This window comes from Perca flavescens, chromosome 8 (genome assembly GCF_004354835.1).
Source record: "Perca flavescens isolate YP-PL-M2 chromosome 8, PFLA_1.0, whole genome shotgun sequence".
In the NCBI taxonomy this organism is placed as follows: Eukaryota; Metazoa; Chordata; class Actinopteri; order Perciformes; family Percidae; genus Perca; species Perca flavescens.
The window spans coordinates 33323190-33348248 of NC_041338.1; the positions used below are offsets into that span (position 1 = coordinate 33323190).

Here is a 25059-nt window from a genome sequence, read left to right on the forward strand (position 1 = left end):
TGTTAAACTGAATACAAAATTACCAAAACAGTTAATAAAAACAGTATTTAAAAAAAAAAAAAAAAGTGAAAGCAAGGCAATTTAAGAAACAGAATAAAATATAACCAGGATAATAAAAATATTTTTTTTCAAGATAATTCTCCCAAACTTTAAGTAATTGTATTTAAGAAATAAAAACCAGGATAATAAAAAGATAAAACAGAACTATGGCAATATTTCAAAGCTAAATGTAATGAATACAGTATTTTTTTTGTAATAAAATGTACTTAGAAAGTGTAATAATAAAGAATAAAATAAAAAAGCAAGGGAAAAGATGTATTGAAATCTAATTGAATAATTATAATAAAACCAGGACACGCTGAGTCAGTGATTCAATAACATATTTAATTTTTCAGTGTTTTAGTATAAAAATCCCACCGGCCTGCTGTCGGCTGGTTTCCGCTCCCGTTGGCTATAACTGTGGTTTTTCCCAGAGAATCAGCTAAAGTACCAAATCTATTTACACACAACATCCACATCCAGAGGGGCCAAACAAAACAGGAAGTCTACCCATTGCTACCCTGCCCAAATAAAACATCACCACTATCACCTCACCTCTCAGATTTAATGCTATTAATAATCCAAAAAAATAAAAACTCACAAACGGAAGAGGAGGAAAGGGCCTCTACATTTGGCCCCTCTTGTGTGCCCGCAGTATTTTTCTTACAATACTCTCTCTATAAAGTAATGCATATACATTTTCTGCTTTACAATAAATTAGTACAGGCACATTCTCTTCTCTCCTACAGCCGCCTGTAGCTCCGATCAGGTGGAAAAGATGATTCTGTGACATTTAATAGAGGACTTGAACTCATCACAGCACACAAACAAAAAGGCTAAAAACCTGAAAAACTGTAAAAAAAAAAAAAAAAATAATAATTAGTGGGAAACTTGTGGGCAGCAGATTTTTTGGTTTCGGTGTGAATGATGCACTTTAGGCATTTTAAACTTTGTGAGCATCTATATAGATTTTATATAAATATGTACAAATGAAGAAATGAAAAAAAAAAGTAGTCCAGTAAAAACATTCAGGTAAAAAAAAAAAAAAAAAAAAAAAATTTATGCAAACACACAAAAACAATTAATGCCAAAGACGAGAGATCTCGAAGTTTGAGAACTCAATAACTTACAAAAACCGTAAAAAAAAAAAAAAAAAAGGAGCTGAAATAAAAATGTTCCAGTTATGCATGTTTTTTTTTTTTCTGTGTAGAGATAGCACCAGCAGAAACACCGACACCGTCAGTGGATCGTCACCTCCGACCGTATAAATATGTGAACACCAAATGTACCAAGAAAAAAAAAAAAATAGAACAAACTGAGGGAGTGAATAAATTAGTGTCAGGCCTTGTACAGGATATTTACAGGAGCTGCTGCAGTCGCACATGCGCACACCGATGGACATTTTCATGGCAGTGAGATTGTTGCAGCAGTCTTGCAGCACATTTTTAAGGAGGTCAGAGGTCAAACTGACACATTCAACAGGCTTCGACCTGTGATTTTTCAGTCCTCACAGCCCAGGTTTGAATTTTTTTTCTTCTCTCCCTCTCTTTCAACTTTTTGCACCCGCTAACCGAGTTGTTTTCGTTGCATAGCTCTTTGACAAAACAAGATGGACGTCACAAGCTACAGTATTTCGGACAATGGGGGAGGGGTGGGAGAGGGAGGACAGACATGTGTGTGTGTGTGTGTGTGTGTGTGTGAGAGAGTGAGTGAGACATGAAAACAATCTGGTTCCAGTTTGCAGGAAATGGTAAACATGACAAGTATGTGTGTGTTTGTTGTGCGTATGAGGCAGAAACTGAGCGTCTCCATTGATGGTTTTCAAAAGACAAAGCTAAAAGACGAGAGATGGATAATGAGAGGATTTCATAAGTGTGGGGGGCAGGGGGGGGTCAGTTTGTGACGGCGAGGCCGGTGCTCGGCTCCGGCCCGCCGGCGACACAGTTCAGGTGGTTCATGGCTCGGTCGAAGGCGAGCCGCACAGCTTTTCGGATGCAGGAGGAGCGAGCCTCCGTCAGCTTGAGTTGGTCGAGCGACTGGTTGACCCCGAAGGGAGCCATCTTGGATCTAGGAAGCCATTGCCTGAGGAGAGAGGAAACAAGTGGTCAGCGTGACGTAGGGGTGCGTGATATATCGACTCAATATCGTTATAGCAATAGCACGTTGCGCAATATTATATTGATAAGTATGCAATTGTTTTTATATTTGTTTAATATGTCCTGTTCTGTAGACATGCTCTTTAGTTATTTTATACTGACCAACCAGTAGAACGTGTCCTGTCCTGTATTTATTTCTTCATGTTGGACCAGTCCAATATGACCGTCAGTTGAAATAACCCTTGTGTTGTATTTGTTATTAACCTATTTTGATGCGTTTAGTACAAAGTAATGTAGTAATAAGTTAGTAATGTTACATGATGTTTAAAAATATCAAAATATCACAATATCACACTTCGGCAATATCGTGCAACCCTAGCGTGACGACATGAGTGACCTCAGAGTTTTTAGGTTTCTGCCAAATCACGGAGTTCTGCTGACTCGCGATAACGGCTCCTCCGTCCCTCCACACTTGCAACTTTTAAAAGAAAACTCATCTCTTCGAACAAGAAACTTTTGCTATATTTTGAACTCATTTATTTATATTTATTAATTGCCTCCACCAGGGAGGTTGTTTTCGGCACGCTTTGTCGGTCTGTCGGTTTGTCAGCAGGATTACAGAAAAACTAGCGATGGAAGGGTGTCGCATGGGGCCAAGAACCCATTGGACTTTGGAGCAGATCAGAAGCCCAGGACGGATACAGGCTTTTATCAAGATTGCTAGGGAGCGCGTTAGCCTGGGATTCACGTGGCGTCTGATTAAATCGGAAAAATGACTTCCTCTGAAACATAGGGCACGCCTTGGCGGAGGTCTGCGCTCCGAGCGCCCGCTTTGTTGTCTTTAAAAGCCTTTTGATTCATTTTTAGTGCGTTTTGCTGTTTTTAAAATGTTCCTATTATTTATTTTATCTTTTGTAAAGCACGTTAGTACATCTTTTTATATGAAATGTGCTACACAGTGTTTTTATTTAGATTATATAAAATGAGACATCTGTGAGAGAGAGGTCAATGTGTACAATGTAATACAAATTCTCCCGTAAACTGTAAGTTTAGCATTTATTACCACCTGTATGCTGAGGATGCATTTCTTTCCCCAGATGACTATGGTCCTGTGACTCACCATGTCAGTGCATTAAAGAAGTGAGTGGATTAACCAGACTTTTCTCTTAAATATAAGATTATGTGTGTTGCCCATAATGAAAAACACAAAAACTTAAGAGTCGGGTGTCATGTTTGGGTGTTTGGGTGAAGCAGAGCTACATTTTACCAGTTGTATTAAAATAATCACTGTCAGCCTTTCATCCTCTTTTAAAAAAAAAAAAAAAATAATAAGTAGTTATGTAAGAGGACTTAGTCAAAGCAGGATCCATGCATTCATCTCGAGTCATCTTGTCTTTTCTCTTCTCAGGTCTACCAAAATACTGTAAATACTTTGGATATCAAAACGTGTCCAAAATGCAGCTGCCAGACTATTAACAACACCTGTTTATGAATCCTCTTTTTATTTTTAGTGAGTCGGTGAGTTCCTCACCAGCTGCGCTTGCTGTCGAAGAAGTGGACGAGGAAGAGTTTCTCTGCGGACCTGAACTGCATCCGCTCTCCGGCTTTGAGAACGTCCGGCGGCGGCTGGGGAAGCTCCGCCCCGTTGTGCTGGCACCCCGTCCTCCGCGCTCTGGGGTCCATGATCTGTGACGGGCCAATAAAGAAACAGAGCGGCAAGGAGACTGAGTGAAGCCGCCTCCTCACAGTAACACGGGGTAGCCAGGCAGCCGCAGAGCAAAAAGCCAGCACTCAGAAGGCACAAGCATGCACACGCACACACACACACACATATATACACACACACGCACACTCATACACACACACGCACACATATACACACACACGCACACAAACACAACACACACACACACACACACACACACACACACACACACACACACACACACACACACACACACACACACACACACACACACACACACACACACACACACACACACACACACACACACACACACACACACACAAGCAGTCCATGATCGGCCAGCTGGAAGCTCCCGCATGGCTGTGTGAGCACAAATCACGAGCTACAGCACACACGATGGCAGAGGGGGCTGATGGGTAATGGAACATAGAGGAGGGACCAGCACTCACTCACCAGGGCAGGGTAGGAGGGATATCCACTACATTTAGCCCAAACTAGTTTAAGAGGCTCCAGAACAAATGGACAAGCAGCCGAGGGCTTCCACACCTCTACAGGAACAACGATAAGCAAGTTATCAAGTATTCAACTCAACAGAGCACAACCAGTCTACAACACACAGCCATACACACCAGAGGAAACACACACACACTTGTTTTTAAAGATTACCTTTAAAAAAAAAAAAAAAAAAAGCAACTGAAGAGATTTCTGATGAGTCACGTATGGCGTTTACATGGTACCTGCTCGAGTCAACTCTACTCGCCTTTGTTTTTCCAAGTCCCTGGTACCTGCCAACAGGTATGTTTTTTAGTATCACCTCCGTCGAGGTTCTAAGTAGTATAGTATACCAAAAAGTGACGTGAAAACCTGCAGACTCCTGATTGGTCGGAGAGAATCGTCACTTATCACTGCGTCATCATTGCTAGACACACACTACTATTGGCCAGGTGTTCATGCTAAATCGGCTATCCTAACCATAAACACTCAAGGTCAATGCCTAACCCCGACCAATCGAGCCGCTATTGAAGGGCGGGTCTTGGCGGGGCCATAGTAGGAAAAGTAGTCAAAGGAAAAATTGGCGTTCTGAACACACAGATTTTTTCCCCCCACTATGGCCACGCCAATACCCGCCCTTCAATGGCATTCACACACTACTATTGGCCAGGCGTCCATGCTTACGCAAGGTAAAGTAACCCAATTTGTTCAGGTCCTATCCCCTGACCAATCGGCTATCCTAACCTTAACGACTCGAGGTCAATGCCTAACCCCGACCAATCGACCACGGATTCGTAATTTTGGATGGAAAAAGGAGGACGGGGCACCGCGGCCGAGCAGAGCTGGTACTAGCAGTGGGTAAGCGCCAATATACTGTAGATTTAAAGAGTTTCAGACTGACTGAAGAGTTTATAAAAGGGATTATTTTTTAAGCCAGGAACATAAAGGGGGAAGTAAAGATGTCCTGAGCCGATCCAGACATATTTTAATGGATAAAGCAGCTCAAACGCTGAGCTCTTTAATGACGGCGAGCATTAGACTGCGTATGTAAATGCAGATTTGTGTGTGTGTGAATGTGCAACGTTCAGACACAAAACACAGATTCACTAAGCTCTGAGACTTACCCTCTCTTTAAGATCAGTGTACACAAAACATTCAGCTGGAAGCTTCTGGTTTTTAGCCGGCGCTGACCGCCACTTTCACCGGTAAAAAATAAGAACCAGCAGCAGATCAAATCAGCTTTCAAAAGAGCCAGAAATCCCCATATTGGAGAGGCTGAAAACTGCAGTAGTTTCACTTATTTATGACATTAGGCCTTTTAGGGAGGTGCAACGTATTCCTTTTTATTGTGTTCTATTTATTGATGTGTGCATGTTATGTGTTAGATAAATAGTGCTGTCGAAGTCTGGTTCAATGTTTGTGTTGTGGATGATGTGTCAATATGCCTGTACTGTACAACAAACTGTCTCTCGGGGACATTCAGGTTGTCTAAGTCTATTCGAGAGGCTGAAAATGGGATTTTCTGCCATTTTTGCATAAAAAAAAATGACGATTATTCGAATATCATAGACATCGCAACTGCACTAAGTGCAACTTGCCCAATAGGTTTATTTACAGCTTTATCAATACTAGTTAAGTAGGTGTACATTTTTATTCCCAACTTGTATATATTTTAAAATATTTGTTCTTGTATTCTATCCTATTTATTATTTAATGTATATTATATCCTATTATTTCATGTATATTCTCTATGTGTGCCTGATACTTTGCTGCTGTAACACTGATATTTCCCATTTTTGGATGGATCGATCTATCTATCTATCTATCTATCAAAATAGCTGCCAATTACTTTTCTGTTGATTGTCTAATCGATTGGTTGACTAATCGTCCCTGCGAGTGTTTTTTGGATTTATCATCAAATTCATCAGAGTGAGCCGTCTTCTCTCTCTCATGGATCGCGTAACGTCAATTTCAGGACTCCGAACCTCCCAGGTAAAACTTTTATTCGTATCATATCAATAATTTGAGTTTATCGACTTCATAGTTGAATCTGGACCTCTTTAGTATTTGGACGGAGGAGCTTGTGAACTGCGAGCGGTGTCAGATTTAGCAGGTTCTTTTAAACAACTTTGTATATGTTCTGCTGCTATGTATTTTGGGTTTTAACGTTCCAGCGGATGTAGCCTTTTAATCTGATGATGCTACCCGTTTACCACCAGTCGGACCTCAGTAAGAACAATAAAGTTTTACATGTTAAACTAAAGATAATCGGCACTGCAGCTAAAAGACTAAATGGATTGGATAGGGTTTGTCGAGTGGCCGTGACCTGAGCTAATAACCCACAGAAAATAACGGGCGTCCCCTTCACTTCCTCCTTGTCAATCACAGGTTTCCTGTTTCTGGACTTGTTACACATTTACCACTTCCTATACGGCTAAAAAAAAAAAAAAAAAAAAAAAAAAACCTGCTGCTGACTTCCTCCAGGACTTCGGAGGCCCCTGGACTTCAGCTTGAGACTCAGTGGCGTTTGGTAAAATCCCATTTTCAAGATTATATTTTAAAAGACTTTTAATGTCAGAACCATGAATGAAGAATCGACTTCACTGCTCTTTGGGTCACACAGGTGGAACAGCAAAAAAGAAAAGTGATGTAAGGAAGAAATAAAAATTTAAAAAAGTTTAGTAAACCGGCAGACAGAGAGACGGAGTTGACCAATCAAAGCGTGCCATGCAGTCTCATGCACATTCATTGGATGACACGGAGCCGACGCTGTTCTGCTCACCTGGAGAGATCTTTGCGGCTTTGGGGAACTCTCCGTTCTCGATGCAGGCCACCAGGGTGCTTTTGTCGTCCACGGTGCTCCGGCGAGCCGCCGGCGACCGCCCTTTACCGCTTTTAGACACGATGACGGTGCTGAAAGAGACCCGGAAGAAAAGCAAGATAAGGAAAATGCTCTTTTTAAAATCCGTCAAAGGACAAAGTTTAGACTAAATATATATATATATATATATATATATACACTACCGGTCAAAAGTTTGGGGTCACTTAGAAATTTCCATTCCACTCCATTCCAGACACAATACCAGCTGAGATCAGTTGCATTGTTTTTTTAATCAGAACAGCAGTTTTCAGATTACATTATGTGCTCCCATATACTTTGACACTCAGGGGTGTGCCTGATATCATTGGAAAGGAAACATTCTCAAGTTTTTGTTACAAGTGTCAGGGCGATTCTAGGCCTTACTGACACAGAGTTACAGAGGCTAGAATGGAGGTGTTTTATTTCCATCCAAGTCATACATCTGTAAAGTGATTAGAATACACTGCTGTAAACACATTTGACAGGTGACAGACGCCACAGGGCATTAGCCACATGTCTCAGCTTACTACAGAAACAATCCAGACACCAAAAGACTCAAAAAATGGATTTTATATGATTTCTTTCTACAGATATGTCTGTGCGTTTTTTTATTTCCATTTGAAAAGTGCAAAGAAAAAAGCCCAAAAACTACAAAATACAACAATTCTCAAATACACAAACACACCCACATCAATCACCTTTCCAATGATATCAGGCACACCCCTGAGTGTCAAAGTATATGGGAGCTTTACCACTTTTAATTTGGGTATGACGTTTAGACCAAAAAGCATGAATTTCAAGCATTTCTTCAGCCACTTATTTCTACAACAGTTGAGAACCCTTTAGCAATTATGTAAGCACATAATGTAATCTGAAAACTGCTGTTCTGATTAAAAAAACAATGCAACTGATCTCAGCTGGTATTGTGTCTGGAATGGAGTGGAATGGAAATTTCTAAGTGACCCCAAACTTTTGACCGGTAGTGTGTGTGTATATATATATATATATATATATATATATATATATATATATATATATATATATATATATATATATATATATATATATAAAAATAACTTTATTTACAGACTCAAGGTCCAAATATAAAAGTACACACAACATACCACAGACAGAAGGGTACACCAAACACAAAAAACATACAGACACACTGTCCATCACATAGTACACAGAGGGAACATACAAAACATACATACCTACATACATGCATACACAGACACAAAGATAGTTATACACAATACTTAGAACGTATGCAAATGTGTGTGCCAGTGTTTCCAGAGTTTGTAAGTAAATCTGGTATTACTAAGTGCAGGCTTAGTTAAGGCAGTTAAAATTGTATTCTTTGACTCTGTTAATCGGCACCTAAATTTGTACATTTAATGATGACGGGGGGATGGATTACGTCTATGCAGCAAGTTTCAGGTCTCTCCTGTTGGTTTGAGTTGATTTCATTATTGCTGCCACCATTACAAATAAAATGCTTAGTTTCTTGTTAGAATGAGAATACAATAATAACTTTATTTGAGATAGCATCTTTTACAGACAGAGGGCCCTATTTTAACGATCTAAGCGCACAAAGTCAAAGTCGTGCTACCTTGCCCCCATTTTCAACTGTTACTTGCTGTTGCTAAATAGTTGTGTAAATTAACGTTATTTTTATTTATTCATTAACAACTAATAATCTGTATCGGCCCTGAAAAACCAGTATCGGTCGAGCCCTGGAACGGTTTGTTGTGTAGTTGTGCATTTTATTTTTCAGCGATACTGAAACCCCCCCTCCTGAACTCACCTCGTGCTGCAGAGGACGCTTCCGCTGGAAGAGATGCTGGACTCGGAGGCACAGCGGCGGCGAGGCTCCAGCAGGCGGGGAGACGGCGAGTCCTCCTCCTCCTCCTCCTCCTCCTCCTCCTCCTCCACCACGAAACCGTTTGCTATTCCTGAAGGGACCAGACGCAGGGAACGTGTCACAGTGTAGATTAGGGTTATGGGCACAACAGTAATGATTTCTTTAACAAGTAAGTTCATGTTTTGTCACTGGGGGGATTTTTTTTTTGTTGCTGAAACACGGACAACCGGTCGGAGTCTTTTACCTGTACCGAGGCGCTTTATCGGCGACTCCTCGTCCTCCTCGGCGCTGCTGCTGCGCGTTCGTTTCTTCGGCAGGAGGAGCGTCTCCAGTCGAGGGATCACCACCGACAGGAAGGTTTTGGTGCCGAGGGGCAGCGGCGACACGGCCGGCGCCTCCTGGGTCCTGGGGGGTTTCTGGGGGCTGGCGCTCTTGGACTTGCGGAAGAGGACGTTGTTCCGTCGGTTGCAGGCGCCGGAGGCCACGGTGTGGATGTCGCCGTTGGGAAGCACGTGCCCGTTTGGCGCGGGCGCTGAGGTAGACGTGTCGGTGTCGCCGCCGAGCTCCGCGGGAGCGTGGTGAGTGCTGGGTTTGGCGGCCTTCAGAGGGGGCGGCTCCGAGGCGGCGGGCGAGCTGCCGAGCTGCGACAGTGAGGTTAGCAGCTCTAACGTTGGCGGGGGTGAAGGCTTCTCCTCCGGAGGCGTGCGGGGCTCCGCCAGGGGTTCGGGTAGTGGTTTCTGCTCGGACTCGGCGGGGGGTGGGCTTGGCTCCGGGGGGGCGGGTGGCGGCGTTCGGAGGGACTTCTTCAGGCTCAGCTCGCTGCGGACCTCCATGATGGTCTTTTTGAGCAGCTTGAGCCTCTTGCTGCGGGACGGGCTGTGCTTCATGGCCGTGCTCAGGTCCAGCTTCTCCAGCAGCGCCTTCAGCTGATCCTCCAGAGGGGTCAGCCGGCGGTAGGCGGGGCTCAGCAGCCGGTCCACTGAGAGACAGACGGTGACATCATCAGTCATTACAACACTGCAGCGCTCTTACAGCTGAGCTGGCTCCAAAAGGTAAAACTTGGCAGCGCCCGTAGCTTTACTGTACTTTGGTACAGTGGGAGGAAGCGGAGACGCGTCGCCCATCTTTATATAAAGTCTAGGATATAATCAGGTTAAATACAAGACTACAAATATGGTGGAGGGGGAGAACTACAACAGGCCTCAGTATTAGGGTCGCACAATATTGACAAAATGTGATATTGCGATATTAAGTAGGAATATTGCAATGCAAAATGTCACGGGAAAACATCAAAATAGATTAAAGAATATCAAAACAACCATTTTTGTACAACACAAGGGTTTATTTAACCCTCCTGTTGTCCTCGGGTCAAATCTGACCCGTTTTTTTTGGGAGGGGGGGGAATGATACAAGAACATTGAAAAAAATAGACAAAATATAAAAAAAATAAAAAATAAAACGCAAAAGAAACCGGACAAAAACATCGGAAAAAGGGACAAAAAAATAGAAAAAAGTGACAAAAATGTCAGGAAAAGTGAGAAAAAGTGTCGACCAATTTTATTTTTAAATTTCGACCCAAAAAAAAACAGAGATTCAGTTTAAAACGTTGAACAACTTAACAAAAATCTTTCCAGATTTTACTGGACACTCGTCGTTGCTTTTCTGTTTCTTAACCCTCCTGTTGTCCTCGGGTCAAATTTTACCCATTTTTTAAAAAGTTTCTATGTCAGAAATTTGGGTTTCCTTCAACCAAATAAAAATAAAAATAATAATAACAACGTGGATGGCTTCCTACAACGCTCTTCACGTTTTATTACATTTTATAGAACTTGGAGGAAAACAACAAAAGAACATTGAAAAAAGTTGAAAAATGTTGGTAAAAGCTTCAAAAACGAAAAACAAACAAACATCAAAATGTGCAGAAAAAACCCAGAAAAAAAGTAAAAAGTAAAAAAAAAAAAAAAAAAAAAATCAAGTAAAGTGACGAAAACAGTGACAAAAACATTGGTGGAAAAGCAACAAAAGTGTTGAAAAAGACGACAAAAACGTTGAAAAATTAAATTAAAATAAAATTTTGACCCAGAAAAACAAGTAGTTGCAGGAAGACAACACCAGGGTTGATGATCACTCGACTTACCGTCCTCCCAGGAGAAGGGGGGGGGCGTCTCCAGTTTCGGGGCTTCGGGCAGGTGCAGCCCGCTGGGGAAGTCAAAGCCGATTCTCTCGGCCTCTCTGCGGGCCCGGCGCAGGATGGCTCCGCCGTGGTCCTGCATCCGCTGAGCTGCCTTGTAGAAGAACGTGTCCTTGGCGTTGTATTTCATGCAGTTGAAGATGATGAGGTCGAAGTCGGCCTCGAACTCCTCCAGGCTGCGGTATTCGTGAGCGTCGATGCGCTTCCTCATGGTGGAGAAGTCCATGGGGTTCCTGATGTGGTCCAGGTAGTCAGCAACCTGCCGGAGACAGAGGACAAAGGACAAAGGACACGTTGGGGGGCTGGCAGAAGATTTACAGGGATTCACGTACGTTACAGACATCGGCTCTCATTTAGAATTAAACGTAACCCATGGGCGTAAATTTCATCAAACAGTTGATTTTTCTAATTTCTCAAAAGACATTTTTGAAGGGGGCACTAATAATACAGCCAAAATTACACTTGTACAGGATACAGGATGTGTAACGTTAGTAACTCCAGTAAGAAGGCTGGAAAGCGACTTTATTCACTTTAAACATGGAATGAAGTGATTATTTTCTCACTAATACAGATGATGCTGAACAGAGAACTGAACCCCCTAGCAAGAAACCGGGTTCATATGCATTTTAACCAGTACTTTTCGGTAAATTTCCATGACTTATGTGTTCCTGAAAATGTCAGTCGACATTATACAATAAGAATACAAATCTGTGTTAAAGTTTACCCTCAGAGGTTTAACTAGAAAATTAATGACAATTTATGTGGTTTATAGTGGGATTCTTAATATCGCTCCCTGAATAGAACGTGGAGGTTAGGACGATGTGAAATACATTTATTAATCACATATTATACTGTGTTAAAAAAAAAAATCCATGACTTTTCCAAAACTTTCTGGGTTTTTTATGTTTCCAAAACCATTTTTCAAATTCCACAACTTTTCCAAGTATTTTTCAAAACGTATGAACCCTGAAGAAAGCTAACTAACTAGCATTTTCTGTAACCAGTGAAAGCTTGTTGGGTGGAATTAGCAAGTTAGCTAACGTCCAACAAGCTACCAAACATGCAACAGGTAACATTATAACTGCTAACATAGAGGATTCATGGAAAATTCTTTTGTCATGACTAATTTATTTAGGACACAGTGAAAATAATCACTTCACCCAATTTTTTATGTGAATAAAATAGCCTTGTCTACTTACTGGAGTTGCACAACTAACCATAAGTTACTGAAGTGATTCAAACTTTGTTCTCTCTCCCAACCAGCGCTCTCTCTCTTCACAACGCAGCTCCCACCAAACGGAAGTAAGAGCTACCAACTAGGTCTGCACAATCACAATTTTATCGAAATCGCAATAGGGACTAGTGCAAAATCCAAATGGCAAGGGGGGCGCAATATCGTTAAAGACAAAATATGTGTCAACCCATTCTGAATGTCCCGGCCTACAAATCGTATCCTACACACTAAAGTTGTTGTTTTTTTAAACAGATCCTCACAAACAAAATGAGAATAATGGTTCAAAAATGATCATTCCCATTTCGCAATCACAATATCAGTCAAAATAATCGCAATTAGATATTTTCTTCATACCGTGCAGCCCTACTACAAAGTTGTGGTTTTAGTAGCATTGAAAGCATTTCCTAGAGTGGTTAAACCCAGCCCGATCTGCCAGCAATTGGATTTCTCCCTGCAGCTCAGGCTGGAAACAAACTGGCTTATCCACCTGGCGCACTATTGGCGGGTTTAAAACGATGACGACAGCGCAGCGACGGCAAGCAGCTTCTCGTTCACATTCAACGTGGCGCGGCCACTGAACCGCAGCAACCCGTTGATGCCGCTGTCGCTGCTATGTCACCCGGGTCATTTCTCCGATTGGTTGAAGGACTATCCAATTGCGTACACAGTCGTTTGAACTATGCCCGTTGATCACGCCTCTTGTACAGTAGAAAATACTGAGCATACTCTCCAGACTGATGATCAACCTTAATAGACTGAGCTTGGTCTGGTGATAGCCAGACCAAGCGTTTCCTTGAAATGTTGGTCTATTTAGTTACTTATCAGGACTTGAATGTAAATCACATTATATACCGGATGTAGTAACCCTGGCTGCTGGCCGTTATGGGACCACAGCATGCCTGAATGTAATCAAGGGACAGTAAAGCAGATTGTTAATTGATAAATGGTGGCAGACCTCCTTGATGTTGACGGGCTGAGCGAAGATACTGTACTGGTCCTTCTCCTGCAGCTGGCTGAGCACGGCTCTCAGCAGGATGTTGAAGGGGGTCAGCTGGCCCTCCAGCGCCGACTGCTGCAGCTTCATCTGATGGGAGAACACAAAATGCACAAAGTCAAACTGTGTCCCCTTTCTTTGCTGGGAATGTTCCCGAGGTCAGTGTTGATTGTACAAACAGTCGATGACAGCAAGAGTACATTGGGGCGTTTGAGGTCACATTTGTGAGGTGCAACGCTCACTTCACATTCAAGTCTGAATACACCTAACTCATCAGCAGGGCCACACAAAATCTGCAAGTAAACGAGAAAAGTAAAACTTTGCTAAAAAAAAAATTGTTGCTTTGTTGATCACATGTCCACCCCAAGCAGCCACACAGACAATTCTGCAGATTTTCATTCTGGATCACTGCTGAGAAACCCCACGCAGATTCCATTTAGGTCTGCGAAATCTTGGAGGTTTTGGTGAAAGTGACAGTCTCTATGCCATGATGAATACATTACAGGGTTTTCCCTGCTATTATAAGTCTTTACGTGCAGCACCTGAGCTGAAGGAATGCGAAAAGAGCCAAAAACAGTGAAAAAAAGAATCCAAGACTTTTCTCAGATCTAATGATTGTAGTTGGACTTCTTTAGCAAGTTTTGTCTTTAAGTTGTCATGTATTATCTGCTCTAGCTTTTCCCACATTTTAGACACAGATATGGTGATAATAATGGTCCAAATTGATGTCAAATTGCATATTTTTTACATGGAAAAATATCAAAAAATTTTGAGGAAAGACCCCCAAACCCCCCACCAAATATGCACACCTAAGTCTCCAACAACCCTAGGGAAAACACTGAATAATGTTACTTATTTAAGCTCATAAAGTGTGAACAGCAAACCTTTTACTAAAAGAAATGTCTTATGGATGCAGGCAGGTGGTTGGAAATAATAATAATAATAAAAAAAAATGTATCCAGACCGGAAGCCCTTTCGTCATTATTTGCAGATACTTTGACTTTAAATAAAAGCCTTGAGGTGGAGAAAACGGGGAAGTGGTAAATGATGACGTGACTCTACCTCCTCTCTCTTCAGCTTCTCTCTCTTCCTGATGAGCTCCAGCAGCAGGCGCGCTCGCTCCAGGTCGTGGCGGAGGCGGTGCCACTCTTTCAGCTGCTCCTTCAGCGCCTGGTTCGACTCGGCGCGGTCCTGCGGAGAACGCACAAACTTCAAGTCAGTAAAGTTTTGGGGGGAATAGATTCACGTATGTGTCTTGATTTGATTTGAGACCGTTATGAAAATAGTTTCTTTCCCCAGGATCGATATTTATTTTATCTACCAGCGTTTCCTTTAGGATTTCTTTTAGCAGTGGGGGCAGGTCCGAACCCCCCCGCCCATGAAACGGCACTGACACTTTGCTACAACACAAATCAATTGGTTATTGACCTCTATTCACACACCATGAGGCATATTTTCAGTTGTGATTGATCTGTATTTTTTGGCGATTACATCCACGTGATGTCCATTCTTCTTAGAAAATAATTAGTTTTTGAGAAATGTCTCATGATTTATGGCTTCTAAAAGTGTATTATTATTATTTGTTTTTGTTAAAGAAGGAAAAGAAACTCGCAATTATCGAACCGCAATACTTCTAGAATTGCAAATAAATGAAAATCGCAATACAAATCAAAACGGCACCCGTGTATTAGGGGTGCATGATATATCGCCTCGACATCGTTATATCGCGTATCACGTTGCTCAATATTATATCGAAAGTGGGGTGATAAGTATGCAATATTTTGTTTATTTTGTGGAGCGCTGCGTCCCGTCTGTTGGCTGTGTGGCTTATTTGTGTTTGATTTAGAGTTTGAAACGCTGTAATGATCATGTTTCATTGGCCAGTTACCGCGCCACATGTACACGTTAATGCAAGTCAGCGCACAGGTCCACCACGTGACAAACCCTATGGAGCGTATTTCGACAGTGTAAGTGAAGAAATGGATAGACACACACAATCACTCGAATCAGAGAAGCGAAAGAAAAGGACCTAAAGGGAGAGCAAAGGGAGTCAGTGGAGCCAAAGAAAGAAACACAAAAGTAAGAAAATGAGTGTTGCTCAGGGAGAAGACGAAGTAACAGAGATTGAAGAGGAAACTTTAGTGGCCAAAAGTAACCCCATCCCACAAGTTTATAATCGGTGCAGAAGGGCTCTGCAGGCAGAGTTTGGAGTCGGACAGATGGAATAATTTTCATCCACGACCAACCTGTGGTCCAGCCACACCACGGAGCCGTAAACAAGTCTCAGTGTGCACTGAATTGTGGTGAATCTATTTTGATGCGTTTTCCCATTACCTTTGTAATTAAAAATATCTAAATTAATATCGATATCGCAATATTCATAATAGATATCGCAATATCACAGGTTGTCGATACCTGGCGACCCTGCCGCGTGCGGTGGAAGAATCGAACCGGGACAGAAGCCCATCGTCCCGGCCCTACTAAAAGATATTGTTCCGCGGCGAGCGTTGGCAGCACTTTATTCAGTTTGCTTAGTCTCTAAAGTACTACATGGCTTGGCGCCACCCCCTCTGTTAGAGTTTATTAAATACAGACAGGCTCGGATCACCAGAGCTGCTGTAAACAGGGACTGTGAGGTTCCTTTTAGAAAAACCTCCTTCAGCCATAATGCACTATCTATTAAAAGGTAGTGCATTATGGAACACACTACCCCCAATTATAAGGGAATGTCCCACTCTGGCCACCTTTAAGAGCCGAGTAAAGGTGTGGCTCAGAGCTAACCAACCTCTAACTGTATGTTGTACCGTATTAGCCCAGTAGAGGATACTAATGAATTGTCCTGTTTTCCTTTTTGTTTCTTCCTGTTTCTCCCCATTTTATTGCAAATGTTACTACTGTATATCTTTTGTCCTTTTTATTGTAACTTAAAATGGACTGCAGATGGAAATTAGCCCTTGGGCTACAATCTGGCATTTTTTACGTGTACTGTTGTACATGTTCATCAAATATGCATTGTCCTGAAATAAAAAAATAAAAATAAAAACTGACCATTGGCTTGATTTTGGGCGGGTGAGGGTTGGCCTGCAGCCGGCGGATCAGCGGCACGTTGTTCCTCGACTGCCTCTTCTGCACCCAGTAGCTCAGCACCCGCTCCACAAACACCCGCTTCCTCTGGACCGCCACCTGGTTCAGGATGGTGTCGAAACTGACCCACGGGGGGGGAAACAGGGGAGATAATAATCAATAAATACTCATCATTTCCGAAGGGACAACCTGAGCAGAAACACAACCTCCTCTCTTCCAGTTTGGGTTCCTTTATTGGTACCCGTAGGTAAACTAGGTTTACAGTCTAAGAGGCAGGACATCCTTAAAACTTTGGAGACAAACACATAAACATGCAACACACAAATAGGCCTGTCACAATATGCAATAAATCAATTAATCGCATGACAAATAAAAATGAGCCGGAAACAATTTCCATTTTATGTATTGTTTTTGGTTGTGTTTGGATTTTATTCCGGTGGATTTTTTGTTAACAGAGACTGAGAGTCCATTTCATTTATTGTTTTTGGTTGTTTTGTTCATGTATTGTGGATATTTAAAATGTCTTCCAGTTCCAGTGTTAAATATTCTTTAGAAATAAAAGTGTATTGATCTTTGAAAAGGTGTACCTGCATTATTATTCCATTATCGTTATATTAGATGATAATGACAATATCATCGTTTATCGCAATCATTTCTGGGACAATTTATCGTCCAGCAAAATTTTTTTATCGTGACAGGCCTACACACAAAACATTAAAACATATAAAACAGTAGAAAATTGATACAGCATAGCATCGCAATATTTTTTTGTGGCAATACTGTAACAATACACAGGTGCCAAGTATCGATCTTTTATGATATGTGTTGGTCAGTTTGTCTGCTTGACAATTCCATTTTGCAGCAATAAAATTGACGTGAGATGAACAAACAGAGAAATGTATCTTTTTAGATAAAACAGATACATTGCAATATATCGCAGGATATGGCAATATAATTAAAATCGCAATAATATCGTATCGTGACATAAGTATCGTGACGATATCGTATCGTGAGGCCTCTGGTGATTTCCACCCCTAGTAGAACATGGATAAAAAAAACAGTACATGACCACATTGACGTGTGCAGTTATATGCAGAAATTCTACAACTAGTACATGACCAAGGTGCTTGTGCGTTGTGTGATAGTAATTCTACCGTTTGTTTAACAGAGTGATTGCCGCTGGGACAAAACTGTTTTTAAATCTTGTAGTTCTACAACCAGGGACTATTAGCCTCCGTCCAGAGGGGAGGTACTGGAGTTCCCTATTCAAAGGGTGAAGGCTAGCTTCTAAGAAGGCCGTAGCTATAGTCGACCGAGTATTGATTATTAATTCATGTGAGAGATGCATTCTGGGAGTCTGGTTTTAAATTTCAAATTCAAACTTTTTTTTTTCCTCCAACGTTTTGGGCAGTGGTTTTTTTGTCACTTTTTTCCCCGATGTTTTTGTTGAATTTATTTTATTACAAATTTTGAAGCTTTTTCTGATATTTTTGTCACTTTTTTCAACATTCTTTCATCGGTTATTTTTCAAATGCTATCAAATTGAATGAAACACCCAAATTCAATAAAAGTAGTAAACTGATGATTTATTTTACACAACCATCCACGTTATGTTTTTGGTTGAAAGAAACCCAAATTTCTGACTTTTTGAAAATGGGTCAAATTTGACCCAAGGACAACAAGACTCCCAGAATGCACCTCTCACATGAATTAATAATCAATACTCAGTCCACTCAAGTGTGATTTCCTCTCTCAGTTTTAACTTCAACTGAATAAACGTTTGCCGCTTACCTTGAGGCAGTGATGCTGGGCCCAGAGCTGTTGGGGGTCTCAGGTTCCGGTTCTGGTTCAGGCTCCCCTCTCTTACTCTTCTTCTTGTGCCAGCCCTTGGCCCGGGACTTCCCCCTCTTGTCGGCCCTCTTAAGGCAGGCGCCGTTTTTCGGATGGGGCTCCTCGTAGATGTTGAGCTGCCGGCAGTCGCAGCCTTCGGGCGTGTGGCTGCAGCAGTAGGCCGTCTTCTTCACGGAGAAGGTGGCGCCGCCGGCGGGCGTCACTTCTTTGACGGGCTCCATCTTCATGTAGAGGCCGGCCTTCTGGGCGCAGCTGACGTGGAAGGCGGTGTAACAGTTGATCTTGTCGCACTGGATGCACGCCCCGGCGCCCTTCTCCTTGCACAGGTAGCAGGTGAGCTTCCAGCGCGCCGGCGGGATGTTGCGGACGCCGTCGATGGGCTCGATAAAAACCGTGTCGGAGAAGCCGACCTCGGGCACCCACAGGGCGCACGCCACGTGGCCCCAGCGCTCGTCGTCGGTCTTCTTCAGGGCGCCGCCTCGGTTGGGGCAGAAGACGCAGTCGGCGGGCCGCGACGGACACTGCAGGCAGTGGCGGCACAGCCACTGGCCCTCGGGCACGTACGGCACGCCGTAGCACTCCTGGTGCACGGCGATGTTGCACGAGTCGCAGAAGAGGATGACGTTGCTGTCGGCGCCGTCGCCGTCCATGCAGATGCAGCAGACGGCGTCCTCGTCCACCAGCGACTGCAGGTCGCTCCGGCCCTGCGTGGCGGCGTGCGACTCCTTCTCGAAGCGGTCCATGAGGAACTCGAACAGGTTGTAGGACACCTGGCTGACGCCCTCGCTCTTCCTCTTGTCGTTGAGGAGCTCCAGCCAGGCGTAGTCTTCCTCGTCCATGTCGTACTCCACCTCGTCGTCCAGCTCCTCCTCCGTCCGCTCCGTGTACTTGAAGTAGGCTGCCGGCCGCCTCGGCACCACCGGCAGGTTGTATTCAACCGTTCTAACCTTTGGCTCCAACAGGCCGCCGGTGCTGCCGTGCGTGGCGGCCGTGGCGGTGGCGATGCCGGCGCTGGCGTGAGAGGCCACGAGCGCCGCGTTCTTCTTCTGCTGGTTGTTTTTGAGGCGCACCGAGCGCACCAGGACCTGCTGGGGCTTCTCGTTGTTCTCCTTGTTGCTGTTGCACTCCATGATCTCCTGCGCCGTGGGGTCGTCGTCGGCGATGACGTCCAGCTTGTCGTAGATGCTGAGCCGGTGCACGCGGCCGTCCACCTCCAGCTCCACGATCCGTTGGGCCTGGGCGTACGTCAGCGTCTCCCGGTTGGGCGACGGCTTGATGGGAGACGAGTCCCTCTTCAGCACCGAAGGTCTGTGATGTCGACTCTTCTTCTTCATCTTGATATCGTAAAGACCCTGAAACACCAGACACATTTGAACAACGTTGTCAGTAGGGTTGCACGATATTGACAAAATGTGATATTGCGATATCGATTATGAATACTGGGATATCTATATTAATTTTGATATTTTGAAACATATGTAAAATTACAAAAGTTATGGGAAAACGCATCAAAATAGATTCACAACAAACACAATACAAGGTTTATTTCAACTGACGGTCATACTGGACTGGTCAATAAATATATAAAATAAATAAGGACCATGTCTACAGAACAGGACATGTTTTACTGGTTGGACAGTATAAAAACAAATAAAGAGAACAGGACTAGGGGTCTAAGAAAAAAAATTGATACATTCGAGTATCGCAATATTTTATTTTGCAATACTGTATCAATTTTATTTTATTTTTTTAAACGTTCAAAAATATTCATGTAAGACAGTGGTTCACGTTTATGTTGTGTTTGAACCCCCTACCGCTAGATGGCTATGCTGAGACGCACCACTAGTATCCTTGGCTAACAGGGCCTAGCAGTGCTTGACTTTTTGATAGAAGCTAACAACGTAGCTATGGGTGAACTTTGGCCTACTTTAGCATATAAACATTAGCTCACTAAGAGCCTGTGAACCACAATCCCAAACTGGCAGTTTGATTTTCTGTGTACTGAATTGTTTACCTAAAGCAAACTTCTTTGACTGTAATGCACATCATGTCTTTTTTTAAATATTAGTTTTTCTAAAATTATATTTAAAAAAATCCCAACATATCGCCATACGCACAGTATCAGAAATTTATTGCAATATATTGAATCGTGACCCATGTATCGTGATACGTATTGTATCGCCAGATTCTTGCCAATACACAGCCCTAAACAGGACACAACTTTTCTTTCGCTTCTGATTCGTTCTGTTTTGTTGTCTCTATCCGTTTCTTCACTTACACTGTCACACTGTTGAAATATGCACACACGTGGTACGCTCCATAGGGTTTGTCACGTAGTGGACCTGTGCGCTGACGTGCACTAACATGTGCAAGTGGCGCGGTAACTGGCCAATGAAATGATGATCATTATAACGTTTCAAGCGGGCTATAAATCAAACACAACTAAGCCACACAGCCAACGGACATATTGCACACTTATCGCGATACTTTCGATATAATATTGCACAACGTGATATTGCGATAACGATAGAGTCAAAGTATCGTGCACCCCTTGTTGTCAGGGACTCACTTACGTGATGTGGCAGCAACTGACGAGTTTGTGAAGAAACAACCGCAGCACGTTGGATTCAACAAAACCTGCAGTAATGATTAACTGCCTTAAACCTGAGGGAACAATGATGGGCAGCTAATGTGTTTACACAAGGATGTCATCACCTCTTCCCACCTTAAATCATAGGCGACCACTGAATTATGTAAAGAAATACACCGCTTTTTATCTCTGTAAGGGAGTCCTTTTAGTTCCAGTGTGGCTTACTTGTTCTGCAAACTATGAACTATCAATTTTTTACTGATGCAATAGTGCTGGGCAATTAATCAACATCGATATGAGACTAGATATCGTCTTAAATTTTGGATATTGTAACATCGTGATATGACACAAGTGTTGTCTTTTCCTGGTTTTGAAGGCTGCATTACAGTAAAGGGATGTCACTTTCGGAACTTACCAAGACTAGAAAAGGACAATATAAATGTAGTTAATTACCATCTGTAAAACTGCGTTTCTCCACAATTAATCCTGCAAAAGCACCAATCTTAGTCGACTAAGACCAAAACGACCGATTAGTCGACTAATCGACTATGAGGTGGCAGCCCTACCTTTGTACCATTATTTTTTTCTCATTTTTATGCTCTTATCAACATGAAAAAGTGGATCGGCTTTCTTTGTGCTTTTGTCGCCTGGCTTTGACGAGGGGGCGGAGAATTGGCATCAGCTGTGCGCTCGGTCATCAGCTGTGAGCTCGGTCATCAGCTGTGCGCTCGGTCATCAGCTGTGCGCTCGGTCATCAGCTGTGCGCTCGGTCATCAGCTGCGCGCTCGGTCATCAGCTGTGCGCTCGGCCATCAGCTGTGCGCTCGGCCATCATCAAGTGGTATTTCCGACTGGACGTGCTGCGATGATAGCTCAGTTCACAACGACAAAACACACAGATCACTTTGGTCTTGTCAATGGAACCATTTGGCAACTTTTTAAAAGTAAACTTTCCATTCAGAATCTTCTTGGCATCCAATCGCGCTCGCTATCCACTCAAAACGTAACGTTAGCCTGCTACTCTTTGGCTGGCTCGCAAGCCCAAACATGCCTGTTGTTTTGTTTCCGGTCTAAATAGATCCGGTGTGGTGTTGTAGTTTTTCTAACGTTACTAGTTGTTGCAACAGCACAAAGTTAAACTATAAAGTTTGCTAGGCCAAAAATAACAATCTCACGATAGAAAAATGTACGCTGTTAAAATGGGTTTGTGGTAACGCCGCTAATAACGTGTTTAACTGACAGCACTAATATAAATCAAAGAACGCAAAAAAAAGACTCTGAATCTTACTAAATTACCGCACCTTCATATAAGAGAGTTTCCACATGAGCATTAGACCGCTACGTACAGTGATTTGTACAAAAACAACAACTGTAAGAAGTCTTGAAAAAACTGCTGCGCCTTTTATAGTCCATGTTAGGGGATTAAATAGCACTGTCTGACCAGTATGCAATTGTACCCTGAAGTTAATCTTGCAGCTTTATATGTGAAGGTACAATTCCAGTGAAATGTAATCCCCCATCGAGCGAGTTTGTCTGCATTGACAGCATCGATAGAATGGCAGCGAAAATATTTTTTCCAGCAGATGTCTAAGTTACAACACGATGGAGCTAGCGAAGCAGTTTTGGGTTTATATGTGCGAGCGGGATTTATTCAGTATGGGAAATCCCACGGTCTCTAAAGCTACAACTCAAAATTGTCTGGCTGATTAAACAGTGAGGGACCCATCTGCTAGCGATAGGGCCCGAGACTGAGAGAGCTACATGGAGCTACATGGATAAATATGCATCAAACAAGCCACTTAGAAATTTTGCAGTACCCATGAATACAAAAGTTGGGTGACCCTCCCCCCTACACTAAAAAAAATGGGATGACCCTCCCATCAACAAAGAATAAAAAGACACGATCCTCCCCTATGTTCCTCCAGTGGTCCATTCCATAAATACCGAACGGCCCCTTAGAGTTGTTCGCCGCCGTTGTTCACTACCGCACAGCGTCTAGTTTCAAAGTTACAAGTTGGCAGCGCCCGTTTCCGGGATATCTTGGGTTCACTTTTTTGTACATTGGGAGGACGTGGGTATAGTACAGTCTATGGATTACAACAACATTAATGTGATCCAAAATTGGGAAGAGATTATTAACAACATAGGAAACCAAGAGCGTATGTAAAATCTAAACACAGAGAGGCGTCTTCCAGCTTTATATAACATACAGTCTATGCAGCAACAGCTGTAGTGTCAGTAGAAATACTTAGGGCTGCTCCGTCTTAGTCAATTAGTCGACTAATCGGTCGTTTTGGTCTTAGTCAACTTAGATTTCTTAGTCATGCTGAATGACTTATTTCCAAGAAATGTACAATCACATCTCTGGTAAACAGAAGAATTAAAGTGGTGCTTTTGCATGACTCTTTACGGAGAATTACAGATTTACAGATCTGTCGATTAAATCAACTAATCGATTAGTCGATACAATTGAATTGAATGAGTGTTAGTCGACTAAGAATTTCCAGCCCTAGAAATACTCCCAAGTGATGCAAAACGCATCACTGAAGTTGTTCTGCTAACCTGTGAGTAGGGAGATCTGGGGACTGGTAAGATGGAGGAATGTTTACCATAATTCATTTACATATATATACTATCAATATTATCATACAAAGTTGTTTGAATATCGGGTAAAGTATCCCTTTAAAAGGGGGCGGAAACCGACTGTGATAACGGTTCGCTGGGTGAATGACAGAAATGTTCAGAGCAGGACACCTCCGCACCGAGCCTACGGGCGGCTCAGCTAGCCTGACTGAAGCCGCCGAGAGCTGCTTGTTGTCGGATATTATCGGCTAACAGCAGCTGCGCCTCGTTCGGTTTCTCTCGGTCAAATTGTTCACGCTGGCCCCCCAGCTAACGTTAGCACCTATTTACCAAACCACAACGCTGATCTTCGTTATTAATCGAGACAGCTTTGAAGTGATGTGCCAAACACAGAACTGTTACACTAAAAGACGACCTGGTGGTGTCTTCGGATCAGGCGGCGGCCTCTCTGGTGGCCAGTTAAAGGCATTAGGACACTCCGTCCACAAACTGGGCTAACGTTAGCCTGCTAGCATTACAACTGAAGGGGAAGGAAATATGGCGACCAACACAACAAGAAACTGCCTCGTTTGGAAAAAATGGTGCTTTTCCTAAGAGCAGCGCAGACTGGTTTTGGATTCAAACCAGCCCAGACTGTAGGGGGGGTTATATTAAAGAGATATGGGCGGAGTGAGGCTGAACTTACCTCGGTATTATCACGAATTCAGCTTATAAAAACAGCAGCAATGGCGGTGCGGCCTGCGGAGCGAAGCGGCAGTTAAATCCACATTCAGTCCGCTCATCCAACGGCGGCTGCGGCTCGCGCTGAACCGAGTTAAACTTGAGAGTGGCCGACAGGTATCCAGGGCGACGGAACCAGTTTCAGAGTGTTATTGATTAGTTGATCAGGATAAATACTGATCAATGCAGGGCTGTTCGGAAGCAGTTAGAAGCGGCAGAGCACAGCGGCTGCCCGAGCTTCTCTTCCCCCAACAACAATGCGGTTGTGTGAGATCTCACGTTGTCCTGACGTCAACGCGTACAAACGAAACCCGGAAGTGGCTTATGGCTGGCTCATTGACATAAATAAGGGCTGTACATATGTCAATGGCAGTACCATGGAACTGTAGATTAACAAGTTCTCTTAATACATCCATGGTACAAGTAGGAACGTTACCTGGTTATTTGGTGCGTTGAAGGATTTTTGTCTTTTGCAGTTTTCCAGTAGAGCATATGTATGTTGTGTCTCTGTTTTAACATTTACTAAGGAATTGTCCTGTTTTTCTTTTCTTTCGTCCTGTTTTATATATAGCACATGTTACTAGTTTATATCTTTTGTCCTTTTCATTGTAATTTCTACCTGGCAAATGGACTACAGATGGAAATTAGCCTTTGGGCTACAATCTGGCACTTTTACGTGTACTGCTGTACATGTTAATCAAATGTGCATTGTCCTGAAATAATAAAATAAAATAAATATTTGCCGCTACCAGCA

At 42.9% G+C, this 25059-nt stretch overlaps 1 protein-coding gene across 2 annotated transcripts; it reads right to left on the reverse strand.

Moving 5' to 3' along the window:
• Nucleotides 1–362: 362 nt before the first annotated feature.
• Nucleotides 363–24578, reverse strand: LOC114560480 (bromodomain-containing protein 1). 2 transcript variants are annotated; one of them, XM_028585880.1, is made up of 12 exons: nucleotides 24271–24578; nucleotides 18354–19765; nucleotides 16527–16683; nucleotides 14541–14669; nucleotides 13440–13568; nucleotides 11197–11509; nucleotides 9304–10038; nucleotides 9003–9150; nucleotides 7118–7248; nucleotides 4297–4391; nucleotides 3667–3821; nucleotides 363–2121 (listed from the first exon to the last, which is right to left on the reverse strand). In XM_028585880.1, the coding sequence occupies exons 2-12, from the start codon at nucleotides 19745–19747 to the stop codon at nucleotides 1932–1934; spliced, it is 3576 nt and encodes a 1191-aa protein (XP_028441681.1). In that variant the 5' UTR covers nucleotides 19748–19765; nucleotides 24271–24578; the 3' UTR covers nucleotides 363–1931. The 2 variants fall into 2 exon arrangements, with proteins under 2 accessions (XP_028441681.1, XP_028441682.1); XM_028585881.1 differs by lacking the exon at nucleotides 4297–4391 and having other exon boundaries at nucleotides 2005–2121.
• Between the last annotated feature and the right edge of the window lie 481 nt (nucleotides 24579–25059).